We start from the raw sequence: 17,078 nt of genomic DNA, 5'->3' as shown, positions 1-17,078 counted from the left end.
GGTATGCTCCCACTATTGTAGCTAAGATGGTGGATCGAGTTCATCGGTTCGTGATGGGGTAGGAGCCGCACCTGCTTAATGACTGTATGTCGGTCTCACTTCATCCAAGCATTGATATTTCTCGCATTCAGGCATACACTCAAGGTGTAGAGGAGCATAAGCAGAAGTAGAGGGCTGATCGTGAGTATGATAGGGGCTAGAGTAAGAGATCGAGATCGTAGAGCTGAGAGAGTTGAAAGAACAAATGAGGGATTTGCTTGAAAAAGGCTTTATCATACCCAGTACATCACCATGGGGAGCACTTGCATTATTTGTGAGAAACAAAGATGGTTCCTAGCGGATGTGTATTGATTACAGACAATTGAATAAGGAGACGATCAAGAATAAGTACCCGCTCCCAAAGATTGATGATTTATTTGATCAGTTGTAGGGTGCCAGGTGTTTCTAGAAGATAGACTTCAGGTCGGGGTACCATTAGGTAAGGGTTAGACAGAAGGATATTCCGAAGACAGCATTCAGGACCAGATAGGGGCACTTTGAGTTTTGTGTTATGTCGTTCGGTTTGACCAATGCCCCAGCGGTATTCATGGACTTGATGAACCGTTATTCAGACCCTTTCTATATCGGTTCGTGATTGTATTTATAGATGATATTTTGGTTTATTCTCGTTCAGAGGCTGATCATGCAGATCATTTGTGTATTGTGCTCAGAGATCTACAAGAAAGGAAGTTGTATGCAAAATTCTCTAAATGTGAATTCTGGTTGAATTTTGTAGCCTTCCTTGGTCATATTATTTCGGGTGAGGGTATCCGGGTTGATACACAGAAGATTGAGGCAGTGAAGACTTGGCCTAGACCCACGACACCGACAGAGGTTCGTAGCTTCCTGGGTTTGGCAGGTTATTACAGGAGATTTGTAGAGGGGTTTTCTTCCGTTTCAGCACCATTGACAAAGTTGACTCAGAAGGCAACCAAGTTTCAGTGGACTGATGCTTGTGAGCGGAGTTTCCAGGAATTGAAGGACAGATTGACTTCAGCACCGGTTCTGACACTTCCAGAAGGGACCGATGGTTATGCTATCTATTGTGACGATTCGAGCATTGGATTGGGTTGTGTATTGATGCAGCATGGTAAGGTTATCGCTTATGCTTCTAGACAACTAAGAAACCACTAGAAGAATTACCCGACCTACGATTTAGAGTTAGCCGCGGTGATTCATGCACTAAAGATGTGGAGGCACTATTTGTATGGCATTCATGTTGATATCTATATGGACCATAAGAGCCTTCAGTATATATTCAAGCAAAAGGAATTGAATTTACATCAGAGGCGATGGTTGGAGCTACAAAAAGACTATGATGTTGATATTTTATACCATCCAGGAAAGGCGAATGTAGTAGCCGACACCCTCAGTCGTAGATCAATGGGTAGATTATCATATTTATAGCCAGAGAAGAGTGAGATAGCTCGTGAGATTCATTAGCTAGCTAATCTTGGAGTTCAACTACTAGATTCAGGTGGTACCAGAGTTACTGTTCAGGACACGGCAACATCCTCTCTAGTAACTGAAGTGAAGGAACGCTAGTATGAAGATCCTGTGCTAGCTCACTACAAAGATACAACCCCTCAAAAGGAGAAGACACCATTGGAGATTACAGGAGATGGAGTCCTCAGATATCGAGATCGATTATGTGTTCCTAATGTGGCAGGGTTGCGCCAGCAGGTTATGGGAGAAGCTCATTATTCTCGTTATTCTATTAATCCAGGAGCGACGAAGATGTATCATGATATCAGGGGAATATACTAGTGGGACGGAATGAAGAAGGATATAGCAGAGTTTGTTGCTTAGTGCCCTAATTGTTAGCAGGTTAAGATTGAGCATCAGAAACCTGGTGGATTATTGCAGGCTATAGAGATTCCGACTTGGAAATGGGAAGTGATTAACATGGATTTCATCATAGGCTTACCTCATGCCTAGCATAAGTTCGATTCTATATGGGTTATTATTGATAGACTTACAAAATTAGCCCATTTTCTGCCTGTCAGGACTACGTATTCAGCAGAGGATTATGCAAGGATTTACATTAAGGAGATAGTACGACTTCATGGTGTCCCTATATCTATTATATCAGATAGAGGTGCTTAATTTACAGCTAATTTCTGGAGGTCCTTCCAAAAAGGATTGGGGACTCAGGTAAGTCTTAGAACAATATTTCATCCCCAGATAGACGGTCAGGCTGAACGTACTATTCAGACACTGGAGGATAAGCTACGGGCTTGTGTGATGGAGTTCAGGGGTAGTTGGGATGATCATCTTCCACTTATTGAGTTCGCATATAATAATAGTTATCATTCCAGCATTCAGATGGCTCCATACGAAGCTCTTTATAGACGGAAGTGTAGGTCACCTATCGGACAGTTCGAGGTTGGGGAAACTAAGTTAGTAGGACCAGAGTTGGTACAACAGGCAGTTGAGAAGATAAAGCTTATACGGGAAAGGCTATTAGCAGCTCAGAGTCATCAGAAGTCCTATGCAGATAATCGATGACGAGACTTGGAGTTTCAGGTAGATGACTGGGTATTCCTAAAACTATCACCGATGAAAGGTGTTATGAGATTCGGTAAGAAAGGAAATCTTAGCCCTCGGTACATTGGACCTTATAAGATTATACGCAAAGTAAGCCAAGTAGCATATGAGTTAGACTTGCCTTCCAAATTGGAGTTTGTACGTCCAGTATTTCATGTGTCTATGCTTCGTAGGTGTATTGGAGATACCTCTAAAGTCATTCTAGTTGACGATGTTCAGGTTACAGAGCAGTTATCATACGAGGAAGCTCACAATACTATACTAGATAGACAAGTTCGTAGATTAAAAACTAAGGATATAGCTTCGGTACTTTGGATTAACAATAATATGGAGGATATGACTTTGGAAGCTGAAGAAGAAATGAAGACTAGGTATCCTCACTTGTTTCCACTTCTGGAGGAGGATCAGGCTGAGACATCACAGCCTTTAGGTACGTATATGGTACTTGATTCTTATGTTAGTTATTGTTATTGGTCGTGTGAGGCCATTGGTGTTATTGATGATTATGGCCCTGTGTGGCTTTGTATTGTTGGACTTTCCGTGTGACAGGTTGGTAGTAGTACCGTTACAGAGGAGATTCTGTCAAAATTTGTATAGATTTCTGTGAGTTTAACATTCGAGGACAAATGTTTCTAAGGGGGGAAGATTGTTACATCCTGTGCGTCCCAAGGTGACGTAATGAATATGGGACTTGTTAATCATGATTTAAATTATTTTAAAATCATAATATGGCTATATATGATGTTTGGATAGAAAATATGAAGTTTGGGAAAAATCGACTAAGGATTTGCCTTGTAACAGAGCTTTTTGAGAAATAAATTTCATGTGCTATATAAGGTCTTTTTGGGACATATTATATACCAAATTTAAGGTCTTTGAATGTAGTTTCCAATTCTCTTAACCGTTCATTCATACGACACTCGAATAAAATGTTATAAGTGTTGGAAGAAGGACCAATGCTAGGGTGCCAAGTAGCACCTTTTGACTTTTCAAACAAAATGGATATTTATATCCTTATCTCGTTTCTTTCTTCAATTTTCCAGAACACACAACCAAATAAGACCCCTAAATTTACTCTTAAACTCTCTGCAAAAGCTTCAAACAAGATTATCATCCCGAACACGAATCAAGAAACGATAACATTAAAACAATCCCTACGACGTAAGTATCGCTATATCGCCTCTCTTTTTCTTTGCAGTTTGAGTTTTTGAAGGTACTTTATGGTTAGGAAAACGTGTACTTTCTATATTTAAGTGTTTAAATGTCAATGAAAGCTGATAAATTCGTTTCCTAATAGTTATAACTCACAGGACGGTAATCGGAAGCCGTGAGTTCGAGTTATTCACTTGTAGCAGACTATTTTGTGGATTGTTTTGTGTTGCTATTGGGCTGCGTGTTTTACTACTATTTTGATGAGTTTTTGAGGAGTAAGGTTGTGTAGAAACACCACATAAATGCAGGGTGGTGGGCTGGTTGTTCATCGTAACATTTTCGTTCCGCTTGACACTACTACGATGGTCGTTTTGTGTATGAAGAGATTGGGGTGTGTTGGGCTGTTTTGTACTATTTTGTGGTGTATATAAGTTTGGAAAATAATGTATACATGTTGATATTGTTATGTTTGGTGTTATCTTGAATTTGAAGGAATTAAGGATTATAGGGGAGATGTTGCCCGTTTTAATACAAAATAAGCTTGTCGTTCGTTGTGCGATTGTTGTACCTTTTGTAACTTAATGATAGTATTATTATTATTGTTGTAGAATTAAGGTACGAAGAGGCGAGTTCAACTTGGTGATTGGAAATATTGTGATAAGATATGTTAAGGCTATCCCTTCTTTCCTTTTTGGCATGATCTATATGATGCAAGAAATGAGCAAGTACGCAACTTTCACAAATAATTCTATTCCTAGAAGTACTAGGGTTGCCTATGTTCTTAATTCCCCATATGTCCTACTATCATCTCGTCTGTTCATGGGTCTCATGACATTCCGAGAGATCTTATTAACTTACTTCATTATGCATTGCATCCATTTATACATGTATACTGACCCATGACCAAATGTCGTTATATACGCGTATAGTATATGTATATGGGGTATGGGAAAAAGTTATGGCGTTATATATGCACCACCACCTGATCAGCTGGTATACATTTATGATTTCGCCCACAGAGACTAAGATGATATGATGGGATGCCCTCACAGGTTTGATGATGTTATGTATGCATATACCTATGCATGATATGACATTTATACGCATTCATTTATACGCATAGGTATGACATTATAAATGTTTCATAATTCACAAATCTATTCAGACTTACAGGTTGAGTCCTTTATTCCATGTTTCTTTCATGTCTATTATATACTAATTTTTATGTCTTACATACTCGGTACATAATTCGTACTGACACCCCTATTGCCCGGGGGCCTGCGTTTCATGCCCGCAGGTGCAGGTAGACAGGCTGACGGTCCCCCATCTTAGGATACTTGCTCAACGAGAGTTGGTGTGCTCCATTTAATCCGGAGCTGCTACGGTTGTACACTCTATTAGAGGTCTGTAGACAGTCATGTATAGTTTTATAGTATGTGGCCTTGTCGGCTCGCCCTACCGTATTCCGTATATGTATATATATATATATATATATATATATATATATATATATATATATGTCTTTTGGGCATGTTTTTTCACGTATATTGTTCATATGAGTTAGTAGTTTATTTTCAAATGCTATGCATGACCTACACTTATTCCATATTTATATCTTAGACGAATGCTTAGGGGTGTTCGATAGGTAGAACTTGGGCACTCGTCACGGCCCATCGGTTTGGGTCGTGACATTATCCTCCCAATATACCGTAATAAAATCTGATAGTACCCATTCTAGGTCCAATGACCATATATTATTAAACACAACTATCCCACTGACATGCCATACCAATACAACTCAAGCCACAACTGCGTATTGGTGCAGTATTAATGCAAGATGGCAAGGTAATTGCATATGCATCACGACAGTTGAAGGTTCATGAGAAGAATTACCCTGTTCATGATCTAGAGTTGGCAGCCATTGTTTACGCGCTGAAGATTTGGAGGCACTATCTTTACGGCGTGCCATGTGAGGTGTTCACTGATCATCAGAGCTTGCAGTATTTGTTCAAGCAGAAGGAAATCAATTTGAGGCAGCGCAGATGGCTGGAGCTATTGAAAGACTATGATATCACCATATTGTATCATCCCGGGAAGGCCAATGTGGTGGCCGATGCTTTGAGTAGAAAGTCAGTCAGTATGGGTAGCCTTGCAAATATTCTAGTTGGTGAGAGACCGCTTGCATTGGATGTTCAGGCCTTAGCCAACCAGTTCGTGAGGTTGGATGTTTCTGAGCCCAGCCGTGTTTTAACTTGTACAGTTGCTCGGTCTTCTTTGTTTGAGTGCATCAGAGATCGGCAGGATGACGATCCTCATTTACTTGTCCTTAGAGACACAGTGCGGTACGGTGGTGCCAAACAGGTTACTGTTGGAGATGACGGAGTTTTGAGTATGCTGGGTCGTATTTGTATGCCTAATGTGGATGGACTTTGTGAATTAATTCTTGAAGAAGCACACAATTCCAGGTATTCTATTCATCCAGGTACCGCCAAAATGAATCAAGATTTGAGGCAAAATTATTGGTGGAGGAGAATAAAAAAGGATATAATTGCCTATGTAGCTCGACGCCTAAATTGCCAGCAGGTAAAGTGTTAGCATCAGAGACCTGATGGTTTACTTTAGAGGTTAGATATTCCTGAGTGGAAGTGGGAGCGTATCACTACGGATTTTGTTGTTGGACTCCCACAGACTCAGAGGAAGTTCGATGCAATTTGGGTTATTCTGGATAGGCTGAATAAGTCAGCGCACTTATTCCTGTGGCAGTTACCTATTCCTCGGAGCGATTAATAGAGATTTATATTCGTGAGATCGTCCGTCTTCACGGTGTGCGCGTGTCTATCATTTCTGATCGAGGAACACAGTTTACCTCGCACTTTTGGAGGGCAGTACAGCGTGAGTTGGGTACGCGGGTTGAGTTGAGCACAACATTCCATCCTCAAACGGACGGGCAGTCCGAGCGTACTATTCAGATCTTGGAGGATATGCTCTGTGCTTGTGTTATAGACTTCAGAGGATCGTGGGATCAGTTCTTGCCCCTTGCAGAGTTCGCCTACAACAACAGCTATCAGTCGAGCATTCAGATGGCTCCCTATGAGGCATTATCTGGTAGGCGGTGTCGGTCGCCAGTAGGGTGGTTCGAGTCGGGAGAGGCTCAGTTGTTGGGCACAGACTTAGTATATGATGCCTTGGATAAGGTCAAGATTATTCAGGATCGACTTCGTACAGCTCAGTCCAGGCAGAAGAGTTATGCCGACCGTAGAGTTCGTGATATTGCATTCATGGTCAGAGAGAGAGTGTTACTTCGTGCATCATCCCTGAAGGGTGTAACGAGGTTCGGAAAGAAGGGCAAGTTGAGCCCTAGGTATATTAGACCTTTTGAGATACTGGAGAGAGTGGGAGAGGTGGCTTACAGGCTTGCGTTGCCACCTACTTTAGCAGTTGTTCATCCGGTATTCCATGTGTCCATATTTCGAAAGTATCATGGTGATCTGTCCCATGTGTTAGATTTCAGCTCTGTCCAGTTGGACAAGGATTTTGACTTACGAGGAGGAGCCGGTGGCAATTCTAGCCCGGCAAGTTCGCCAGTTGAGATCAAAGAGTTACCCTTCAGTTCGAGTGCAGTGAAAAGGTCAGCCTATTGAGGCAGCTACTTGGGAGTCCGAATCCGATAAGCGGAGTAGATATACCCACCTTTTCACCAGCCCAGGTACTTTTCTATGTCCGTTCAAGGACGAACGGTTATTTTAGAGGTAGAGAATGTGATGAGCCAAAAGGTCATCTTATGTTTTAGAACTTGAATCTATGCTCTTAAGCCTTAAAAATCTCATTTTTATCCTTCTCGATTTGCGTGTGCAGTCCGGACAGGTTTCTGGAAAGCTTTTATGTTGAACATTGATGAAAATAAGAATTCCTGGCTTAAAAGTTAATTTTAGTTGACTTCGGTCAATATTTTTGGTAAACGGGCCCGGATCCGTGCTTTGACGGTCTTGATAGGTCCGTATCGAATTATGGGACCTTGGCGTATGCCCGGAATTGAATTCGGAGGTCCCTAGCTTGAGTTATGAATGTTTGATGAAAATTAAAAGTCTAAAAATTATTTGTTTTTAAGAATTGATTGATAATTGACATTGTTAGTATCGGGTCCGTATTTTAGTTCCGGAGCACGGTACAGGTTCATTATGACATTTAATACTTGTCTATGAAATGTGGTGAGAAACGGAGTTGATTTGATGTGATTCGGACATCCAGTAGAGAAAATAGAATTTTTTAAAGTGTTCTTGAGAATTTAATTTGATTTGGTACTAAATTCGTAGTTCTAGGTGTTATTTTGGCGATTTGATCATGCAAGCAAGTTCGTATGATATTTTTAGACTTGCGTGCATTTTTGGTTTGGAGCCCCGAGGGCTCGGGTGAGTTTTGGATAGGCTACGGAGTGATTTGGATTTAGAAAAATAGCTGGTGTGCTTCAGCTGCATTGCAGTCCTCAGACCTCACAAATGCGAGGTCAGGGTTGGCATTTGCTATCACTGTTGAGGTCGCATTTGCGAACTTCTCATCGCAAATGCGAAGAGAAGCTAGGCCAGCTTGTGTTCGCAATTTCGAACTTTTCTTCGCATTTGCAAAGGGAGTTTGGGAGGGGTATAGATCTCAAATGCGATCTTTTGTCCGCATTTGCGAGGTCAGTGATCACAATTGCGACACTTTCCTCACATTTGCGAAGGGAAGCAGGATTGTGAATACTTCGCAATTGCGATAGCCCCTTCGCAATTGCGAGCTTCGCATTTGCGATACTCAGGTCGAAAATGGGACGTCTGCAGCTTAACAAAATGACTTTTGGACGGGAATTGTTATTCATTTCCCAAATTTTCAAGACCTAAAACACAAGAGGCGATTTTTCAAAGACCATCTCTTCCCCAAATCATAGGTAAGTAATTCTAAACTCGTTTCTTTCAATCTTTCACTACATTTTACAAGATTTCAACCAAAAATCTATGGTTTTCATGGTAGAATTAGGGGTTTTGGGTAGAAACTAGGAATTTTAGAAATTTGGGGATTTAGACATCAATTTGATATCGGATTCCAAAACCAATTATATATTCGGGCTCGGGGGTGAATGGGTAAATAGAATTTTGTCCGAACCTCGGGTTTTGACCAAGCAGGCCCGGGGTCGATTTTCGACTTTTTGAAGGAAAATTTAGGAAATCTAAATTTATGCAATGTAATTGATTCCTTTAGTAAAATTTGATATTATTGAGTCATTTTTGAATAGATACGAGTGGTTTGGAGGTAAATTCCAAAGAAAAAGATGTGATTGAGAATTAAGTGGTTTTCGGAGTAAGGTAAGTGTTGTGTCTAACCCTGACTTGAGGGAATTAGGAACCTTAGATTACTTGCTAAGTGAAATTCATTTGAGCGGCGTATATGTGAGGTGATGAGTACTTATGCGCCGCCAATTTGCCTGTTTTTCATGTTTCTTAGTTTTTTCTTATATTGTCTCATTCCTATGCCTAATTGCGATGTGTTATACTAGTGTTGTTCAATTTATCGTTCTTATCATGTTTACGGATCTTCTGGTGATAATTAAGTTTTTATTCAAAGTTGAGATTGATATTATAGAACCAAATATTGAGGTAAGGTTTGTACTTGCTATTCTATCTCCCTGTTGATATTTATGCATTGCATTATGGTAAGAGAGAGTGTTAATGCACGAAGGGTGATGTCGTGCCATATTGTGAGTGTTAATGCACGAAGGGTGATGTCGTGCTATATTGTGAGTGTTAATACACGAAGGGTGATGCCGTGCCCTGATATGAGAGTTAATACACGAAGGGTGATGCCGTGCTGTTTCTATTAATTTTATGGTGAGATTGAGAGTAAAAGCACGAAGGGTGATGCCGTGCATTTTTCCTTACTATATTCACTAGTCCTATTGATTCATGGTATATTGACTGCTCCGGTGATCATTCTGTTGTAGTCTCCCGATCAAACTTCCAAACCCTCAATTTCTTACTTTCGTCATTTCAAGCCAAATTCAACTACGGATTTCAAAATAAGTATCTAGACACACTCCTTAGTCCGAAATTACCATACTGAGCTATTGGAACTATTAAAACTCCATTCCGGAGTCGTTTACACAAAAATCAAACTCCGGTCAACCCTTTTCATTTAAGTTTCCAACATGAAATTCATTCTTCCGAACTAATCTCGAAACACCTGAAAATCAAAACTGACGATTTACACACGTCATAATACATCATATGAAATTATTCAAGATTTCAAATAGTTGGAAGGAGCGTAAATGTTCAAAACGACAAGTAGGCCATTACAATCATAGCCAAAAATATCCAGGGGCGGCCCAACCCTAAAGCAAGTGAAATACTTGCTTTAGGCCCCAAAAATTTAAAGGCCCCAAAATTACTAGTATTCTTTATATATAGTAGTATATTATTTATATAATTATCTTTTATTATTGATAAATTTATTTCTTTATTGTCATATTAATTTTTAATAATTCGATTTCTTCCTCTAATTAATATAACTAAAATAATTTTCTGTCAATCTTATTTTACTTTTTTACTTAATTATATTTCTCTATTCATTAGTTGGTCACGTAACTATATCTAATAATCTAACTTATTATTTATTTTTCTTACATAAATTATACTCTCTCCGTCCCAATTTATATGAAAATGTTTGACTGGACATGGATTTTATGAAATAAAGAAAAACTTTTGAAACTTGTAATCTTAAATAAATCATAGAAGTTTTTGGGCTAGAAATCAGCTCAATAATGGTAAAAAGAAAAATCTAAAGTTGAATTGTTACCAAATATAGAAAGATACTTACTAAAAAAAAGGAGTCACTTATATTTTCTGGATTCTCCCATTTCAGTTGTGATGCAATCAACGTTAAATTCATTTAATTTTCTGTATTTTATAAAACTAAGTTCTCATTTTTTTAATTTTACATCCTCACTTGTCTAATTTTTTTAAAAATGATGTTCATTATATATATATAAGGCCTCTTATTAAGATTTTGCTTTAGGCCTCCGATGAGGTTGGGCCGTCCCTGAAAATATCCCATGTGGCATGACAATTTAGTGAGATAAACACCTACATGGCATACCACGTGTTTAATGTGAATTTTGAACATTTAAAAAGCTATAATGAAAAGTTTTTATTTACCCCCAACTGTTAAAAAAACCAAGGGCGAAAGAGCGTCATTAATGTTTTAAAATTGGTAAAGGATGCGAATGCAGTGATAACCAGCTCTAGGAGACCTTTAATGAGGTCCGGGAATATATTCTTTTTCCAGCATGTCTGAGTTTCGCATCTTAGAAAAAGGTAAACAATTGTCACCCTATGCCATCGCATCTTACAAAATATAACACACAAAATAATTTGCTTGTAGTCTGGGCACGGAGATTTGAAAAGCAATAAAAAAAATTTGGTTGTATTTTGTTTTTTTTTAGATCTGGTTTTATCTAATTTGGGTACGATTTTGAGCTAACACTTTATAAAACTCGATTTTTGAGTATTGGTGGAAGATAAAATGGAAAGAAAAGAAAAGGTCTTGGGAGGGTGGCGAGGTGGCATGCCACGTGGATATTCATCTCACCCAAATATGTTTTTGGCCATGGTGGGAGGGGTTAACAGATAAGGGGTATTTTTAGTACCGAAAAAGACCAAATATACTCATGTACTATGATAGAAGATTTAAATATATTTCTCATTTCTCGTTATACTTTGGGTTCAAATATAGCTATACTGTAATACTGTTGGTTTAAATATATATCTCTTCCGTTAAGTTTATCCTATGTGGACATCCGATCATGCGCGACACTGACATTTGATGAGGTGGATGCCACGTGACATACCACCTCAGCGCCCCAAACCCAATTTACCCCTCCCATCTATTTGTTTTTTTACCACTAAAATTTTCTTCCCCTCCACCATCATTGCCACCATAACCATCACCATGAACAATATTGAATTTCTAGCAAGTCAACTCAGACCAAATGGAAGTATCTGAACAATATGAGACTGAATGTTGCCCATCTGCAAATGCTTTGAGTACCTGGGTCTGCAAAAGAATACTTCAATTAGTTAGCCCCAATATCACGCACACTATCTAGTTTCTCGAGGAAGAGAACTTCACCTGAAATTCGAGAAGCTTCGGATTGTAATGAATTCAATGCGAGCGATGAGTGGAGAAACAAACATATATAAAAGACTAAACCTTGAAATACAATATTGTTCATGGTGACGGTAATGGCGAAAATGGTGGAAGAGAGGAAAGAAATTATAATGGTGGAAAAAAATAGAACATAGAGGCAAAATAGGTTAGGGGCGCTGAGGTGGAATTCCACGTTGCATCTACCTCATCAAATATTAGTGTCATGTAGGATTGTATGTTCACATTGGACAAACGTAACGGATCTGAACAAATAGTATAACAACATGGATATATTTGGACCCAACGTATAACGATGGGTATATTTAAACTTTTTCTCATAGTAGATAAGTATATTTGGCCCTTTTTCGTTTTTAATAACTTTAATGACGATAAGGATGTTTTTATAATAGTTTGGGCAAACCCGAAATCCAAACTGAAATCCGATTTTTTTGGATTTTTGGTTTGGATTTTCGGATTACGGATTGGATTTCGAATTTAATTTTTAATACTTTTGGATTTTAGAATGGATATTGGATTTGGTACTTCAGATTTTTGGATATTCAAAAATCTAAAAATTTTATACTATATATTTAGTCCATTATTCATATACCAATAACAATACGCTCAATACTCTATCCATTAGATATTATCTCATATATTTAGTACTAATCACTAAGTTACTGTCAGAATACTTTCTATTTAGACATAGTTTTACTATTGTTACTTTTTATCGGCCTTATTAATGCCTTTGTTATATTTTCTTGATAATGATTTCATTACTTGAATACTTTATTTGGATGAAGCAGTGAGAATGAAGAACTTTTTAGGTAAGTAACATGAATACTTTATTTAGATGTTCATTTTTTAAGAAGAAGAAACATCTAAATTTATATGCTCAAAATCGAAAATTCAAAATATCAATCCGATTAATCCAAAATCGAGCTTAAAAATTCGATCCAATCTGAGTTTTTTTGGATTGAATTTAGATTGTCATTTATTTAATTCGAAAATCGAATATTCAAATCTAAATTTTCATATTGAATTTGAATCCACCCCTATATTTTTAGCCACATAGTATAATGGGGAGGTAAATCTAACATTTTCCCCTTAAATTTTACTACTCTAATAACTAGAGACGAAAGTGAAATAATTCTTTTTCTTTTTCCGCAATATCGTAAAAGCTGCGGCGTTAGGTAGGACAATTGTACAAAGGTTGTTGATGTTTTAGCAAGCGACAAAAGCAAAAAAATCCGAGGATAATATAACAATCTAAATTTATTACCAATCTCAACTCAATTTGCTTGCCCCAAAACAACAGAGTAAAACAAAAGATGAAGTTAAAAAATAGCAGAACTCTAGTTGTTGCTTTGTTCTTCTTACAGTTGCTTAGAATCTCAAACGGAATCTCAACTTCTCAGCTTCTTCAGCAAATCAGCTCACAGAACAACAAGTACTTGACCAAAGAAGAACACTGGTTCAATCAGTCTCTTGATCATTTTTCTCCTTACGTAATATCTCTTTTTTATATATAGCTTTTGCACAGATAACCTTTTTTTGAATTCTATTTGTGTTATATGATTAGCTTATATTATTTATATACTAAGTTGATTTTGTTTTATGGAAATTTTACTGGGTTAGATTGAATTTTGTTTCATAATTGTGCGCACCCTTAAAAGAAATTGGGTTCACCTTTTTTCTTGTACTTTAAAAGTAATAAAATTGCTTGCTTTGGATGAATTGTTGTTTTTTGCTGTAACAACAAGTTATGCTTTCCTACTGAAAAGGGACAAACAAATAGGGAAATAAGGGAGAGACGCTGCCTTTGGGGGGGGGGGCACCAAGGTCAAAAATATGTTTCTTGTATTATCTTGGAAAAATCTCTTGTTATGACTTTTACTGAAAATTTGGAGAATATAGACGGGAAAATTGTGTTTTTACATTGTAGTATGTAGAAAAATGGTTTTATAGGATCCCGTTCAAATATTTCTGGATGATTGAACCTGAAAAAAACATTAATATTGCCCCTGTATGTTTCTACTATCATGAAGATATTCGATGCATTGCGACAACTATATCGACGTGAGAATGAAAGGAATCCACCCAATGCAGTTGAATGTTAAGAGAAATATGTGCTACTAGGACATGTATAGGACTATGAAAGTAAAATCTTGTAGGATTTAGAAGTCCAATAAATGGATCAACGGGTAGTTCTGTATAAGATCATGTGTCTAAATTGGGGTAATGAATGCTATAGAAAGAGAAGTTGGGTCGTTTCTTTTCTGTATTTATTAACATTGAGTTGTATTTGCTTGAGTGCATTGGCCATTGTATGCCTTTAACTTGATGCTGCTATTTTATAGGATCATCGGACATTCGGACAGAGGTACTATGAGTTTCTTGACTATTTCCGAATTCCTGATGGACCCATATTTTTGAAAATTTGTGGAGAATCTGCTTGCAACGGAATACCGAATGATTACCTCAGTGTAAGTTGTAATCCTTACTGCTGATACTCTATTCTATTCGTGAATGCGTTCTTATAATTCTTGTTTCGTCTTTTTACTTTATTTATCAGGACAGTCTGTCTTTGTCATGCCCCTTCCCCTCTTTTTCTCCACTCCCCAACTTCCATGGGTGGGTAACATGGCGGCAGGGGTTGGAAAAGGAAATGGAAAAGAAATCGATCTTTCGTTCCTGTGACCTAGGTTCAGTCACTTCAGGCAGCATTTGAAGGAGTGGTTGAGCTATATAAATATTATATCTGGTTCCACATGCATTGCAATCGTGGTTTATATGCTTTAGGATCGTTTTAACACTACTTAAGTTGGTCAAATGTTTTTGTGGGGTTTTTAATTCAAGTATCTCAGTTGATATCTATTTGAATCTGCTGTCATACTTTATTTAGTTAAAGAAATCAATAAGTGGCACTGTACAAGTTTTATCTTACTGTTAAGTTCAAAAATTATCTAATACTATCATGTTCATAGTTTTTATAATTAAAGTAAGGTCTTAAGGTATATTTGTCATTTCAGAAGCTCTTATCGTATTGCTAGTACAAGTACTCTTATTCCACGTCGTTCTGGTGTAAAATAATACATGATTTTTCCCACATAAGTTATGTGGAATGTGATTTTATTTATATGAGAAATAAAACTGGTAACAAACACCCAGGTAAAAATGCAGATTATACTGAGATAATTTTGAAACCAAACAACCTCGGTGTTGAGTTCCAGCTTTTAGTATTCTGGTTAGCTGACACAAAACAAGCACATAAACAAATTCTCTGTGACAATGACTTGTCGTGCCGTGTCGGGTCGTGGAATGCTAAAACCATAATCTGAGACTCACTCACTCGCACGGACAACTCACGTGCTATAGTATAAATATCCGGACCCACACGGACAACTCACATGCCAATAATATAAAAATCTGGACCCGCACAGACAATTCACGTGCCAATAATATTAGTATATGGATCCGCACGGATAACTCACACGCCAATAACCTTATCCGCCTAGCATGGTCACATGCCTCTAATCCAAGCATATCATACATGAGCAATCAAATAAGTACACATGTATATGATAAATGAATTATGATTCTCATACTCCTGAACTGGTATAAATAACACGTCATAGAGTAGGCAGGTGCAAAGTGTGTTTTCACCACTCAAATCGGTAAGTTAACGCAGAAATAGTAACTACCAATTTATTCAGGGAATTAGTCTCTTTGTAACCTCAAGTGTAGTCCAGATAGTTCTCGACAAAGGTACTAATACGAGAAACGTTACAACTTTACGCTTAACAGTCAACTCTAGGCATATCTTTGCCTAAGCATTCTTCTGAGTATGAATACTTGCCCTGATACCCGCACATGGGCTCAAACCTCACATATGTGTGCACTCATAGCGCGTAGCTATCATAAAGAATTAACGCAACTAGTGTCTCCACTGAGTTTTAAATAAAATAGTCACCTCAAACAGGTCACAACCCCGAAACAATATGCTTCTGAGAACTCCCAGTCTCCAATTTCATAGAACATATGAATCACCATAACTGGTCCCAACTCCAGCACTCAAATGACTAACACATCTTTCATGCACAATCTTCCCACTAGGAATATTTTCATAATTATTACATGCCACATATCAATAATTTGAATATCAGCAGTTTATCAACTAGGTGAATATCGCAATACCGATGACATTCGAAAATCAAAACACAATGCGCTTTTTGAAATGCACACCCTTCTCGGGGATTATCGAGCAGTTATAACATTCATCTAAATATATAAAACTGACCATTCTGTCCAGAATTCATGACCTTCCCTTCAAGAATGAACTGCCACCTTGTACATGTAAATCTAAATCCCGCACAACACACCACATCTATCATGTGAAAAGCACGAGAATCTCATTATAAAATCTGAGTCACCAGCAAATTACATACCCTTAGCTCACTACAAGACATTCTAACATAAAACTACACCGCCCTAAGGCCCATAAGCCATTGTATTCTTCTTAAGAACCTTCATAAATACCACAACCGAGACACCCACTCTTAAGGACCTTATGTGAATTTAAAATTATTCCTCTTTCCTTTCTTATACTGAAATGTAGAATCCATAGTCAAACAGAATTAATGCATGTCCCGATACTATCCAATGTAAGTAACCGATTCTAGTGATATACAAATTCGAAAAATTTTCAATTGCCACATATACATTTTGAATCCATTAGAACCCTCTCGAGAGTCATCTACTCTACTCAAATCTAATTTTCTCCGCCCAAACGGGCCGAAAGACACGTGCTCCTTTAGCATAATCAACACTCAAAGAAGTAACTCTACCTTAACACGACCAATCAAATTCATACTTCGTGCGCACTACATCCTTCAAAATAACAACTTAATCATTCCATAATTTTCATATTTTCATAAAGTGCAATGTAACCCGTATCCAGGAATTTCAGTACTCGAGTCATCCTCGATCTCAACCTCTGCAAGTCATAAATAATCTACAAGTATGCCTCATACAAAAACTAAAATTTAACATATAACCATGAAATTGAATGGACAATAGCAGGCTCCCCCACTTGGCTCAAAGCCATTGTTTAAAACACTCGATAACTCACAATACTCATACTCTATTACTGCCATGATACCGCA

At 37.8% G+C, this 17,078-nt stretch overlaps 2 protein-coding genes and 1 non-coding gene across 4 annotated transcripts; all 3 read left to right on the top strand.

The window, feature by feature from the left end:
- Positions 1–2,598: 2,598 nt before the first annotated feature.
- LOC138904478 (uncharacterized) lies at positions 2,599–3,183 on the top strand. Its single transcript, XM_070192976.1, has 2 exons — positions 2,599–3,027; positions 3,136–3,183. Exons 1-2 carry the CDS (start codon positions 2,599–2,601, stop codon positions 3,181–3,183), a joined length of 477 nt encoding a protein of 158 aa, XP_070049077.1.
- Positions 3,184–10,985: 7,802 nt separating this feature from the next.
- On the top strand, positions 10,986–11,069 carry LOC117277929 (small nucleolar RNA snoR69Y). Its single transcript, XR_004508251.1, has one exon. It is a non-coding gene; the product is annotated as a small nucleolar RNA snoR69Y (small nucleolar RNA).
- Positions 11,070–13,117: 2,048 nt separating this feature from the next.
- LOC104103583 (uncharacterized) lies at positions 13,118–14,930 on the top strand. Of its 2 annotated transcripts, none has more exons than XM_009611496.4 (3): positions 13,118–13,421; positions 14,274–14,399; positions 14,489–14,930. In XM_009611496.4, the coding sequence occupies exons 1-3, from the start codon at positions 13,245–13,247 to the stop codon at positions 14,642–14,644; spliced, it is 459 nt and encodes a 152-aa protein (XP_009609791.1). In that variant the 5' UTR covers positions 13,118–13,244; the 3' UTR covers positions 14,645–14,930. The 2 variants fall into 2 exon arrangements, with proteins under 2 accessions (XP_009609791.1, XP_009609792.1); XM_009611497.4 differs by having other exon boundaries at positions 13,190–13,421; positions 14,494–14,930.
- Positions 14,931–17,078: the final 2,148 nt, after the last annotated feature.

The sequence above is a fragment of the Nicotiana tomentosiformis genome, chromosome 2 (assembly GCF_000390325.3).
Source record: "Nicotiana tomentosiformis chromosome 2, ASM39032v3, whole genome shotgun sequence".
Classification (NCBI taxonomy): domain Eukaryota; kingdom Viridiplantae; phylum Streptophyta; class Magnoliopsida; order Solanales; family Solanaceae; genus Nicotiana; species Nicotiana tomentosiformis.
The sequence above is the reverse complement of the archived record's forward strand: the minus strand, read 5'-3'. Positions and strand labels throughout refer to the sequence as shown.

Coding starts and splice junctions, on each gene's coding strand:
- LOC138904478 (XM_070192976.1), top strand. CDS start 2,599: ATGAAAGGTGTTATGAGATTCGGTAAGAAAGGAAATCTTAGCCCTCGG. Junction 3,028..3,135: donor AGCCTTTAGGTACGTATATG/GTACTTGATTCT, acceptor TCCGTGTGACAG/GTTGGTAGTAGTACCGTTAC.
- LOC104103583 (XM_009611496.4), top strand. CDS start 13,245: ATGAAGTTAAAAAATAGCAGAACTCTAGTTGTTGCTTTGTTCTTCTTA. Junction 13,422..14,273: donor TTGATCATTTTTCTCCTTAC/GTAATATCTCTT, acceptor GCTATTTTATAG/GATCATCGGACATTCGGACA. Junction 14,400..14,488: donor TACCGAATGATTACCTCAGT/GTAAGTTGTAAT, acceptor TTTATTTATCAG/GACAGTCTGTCTTTGTCATG.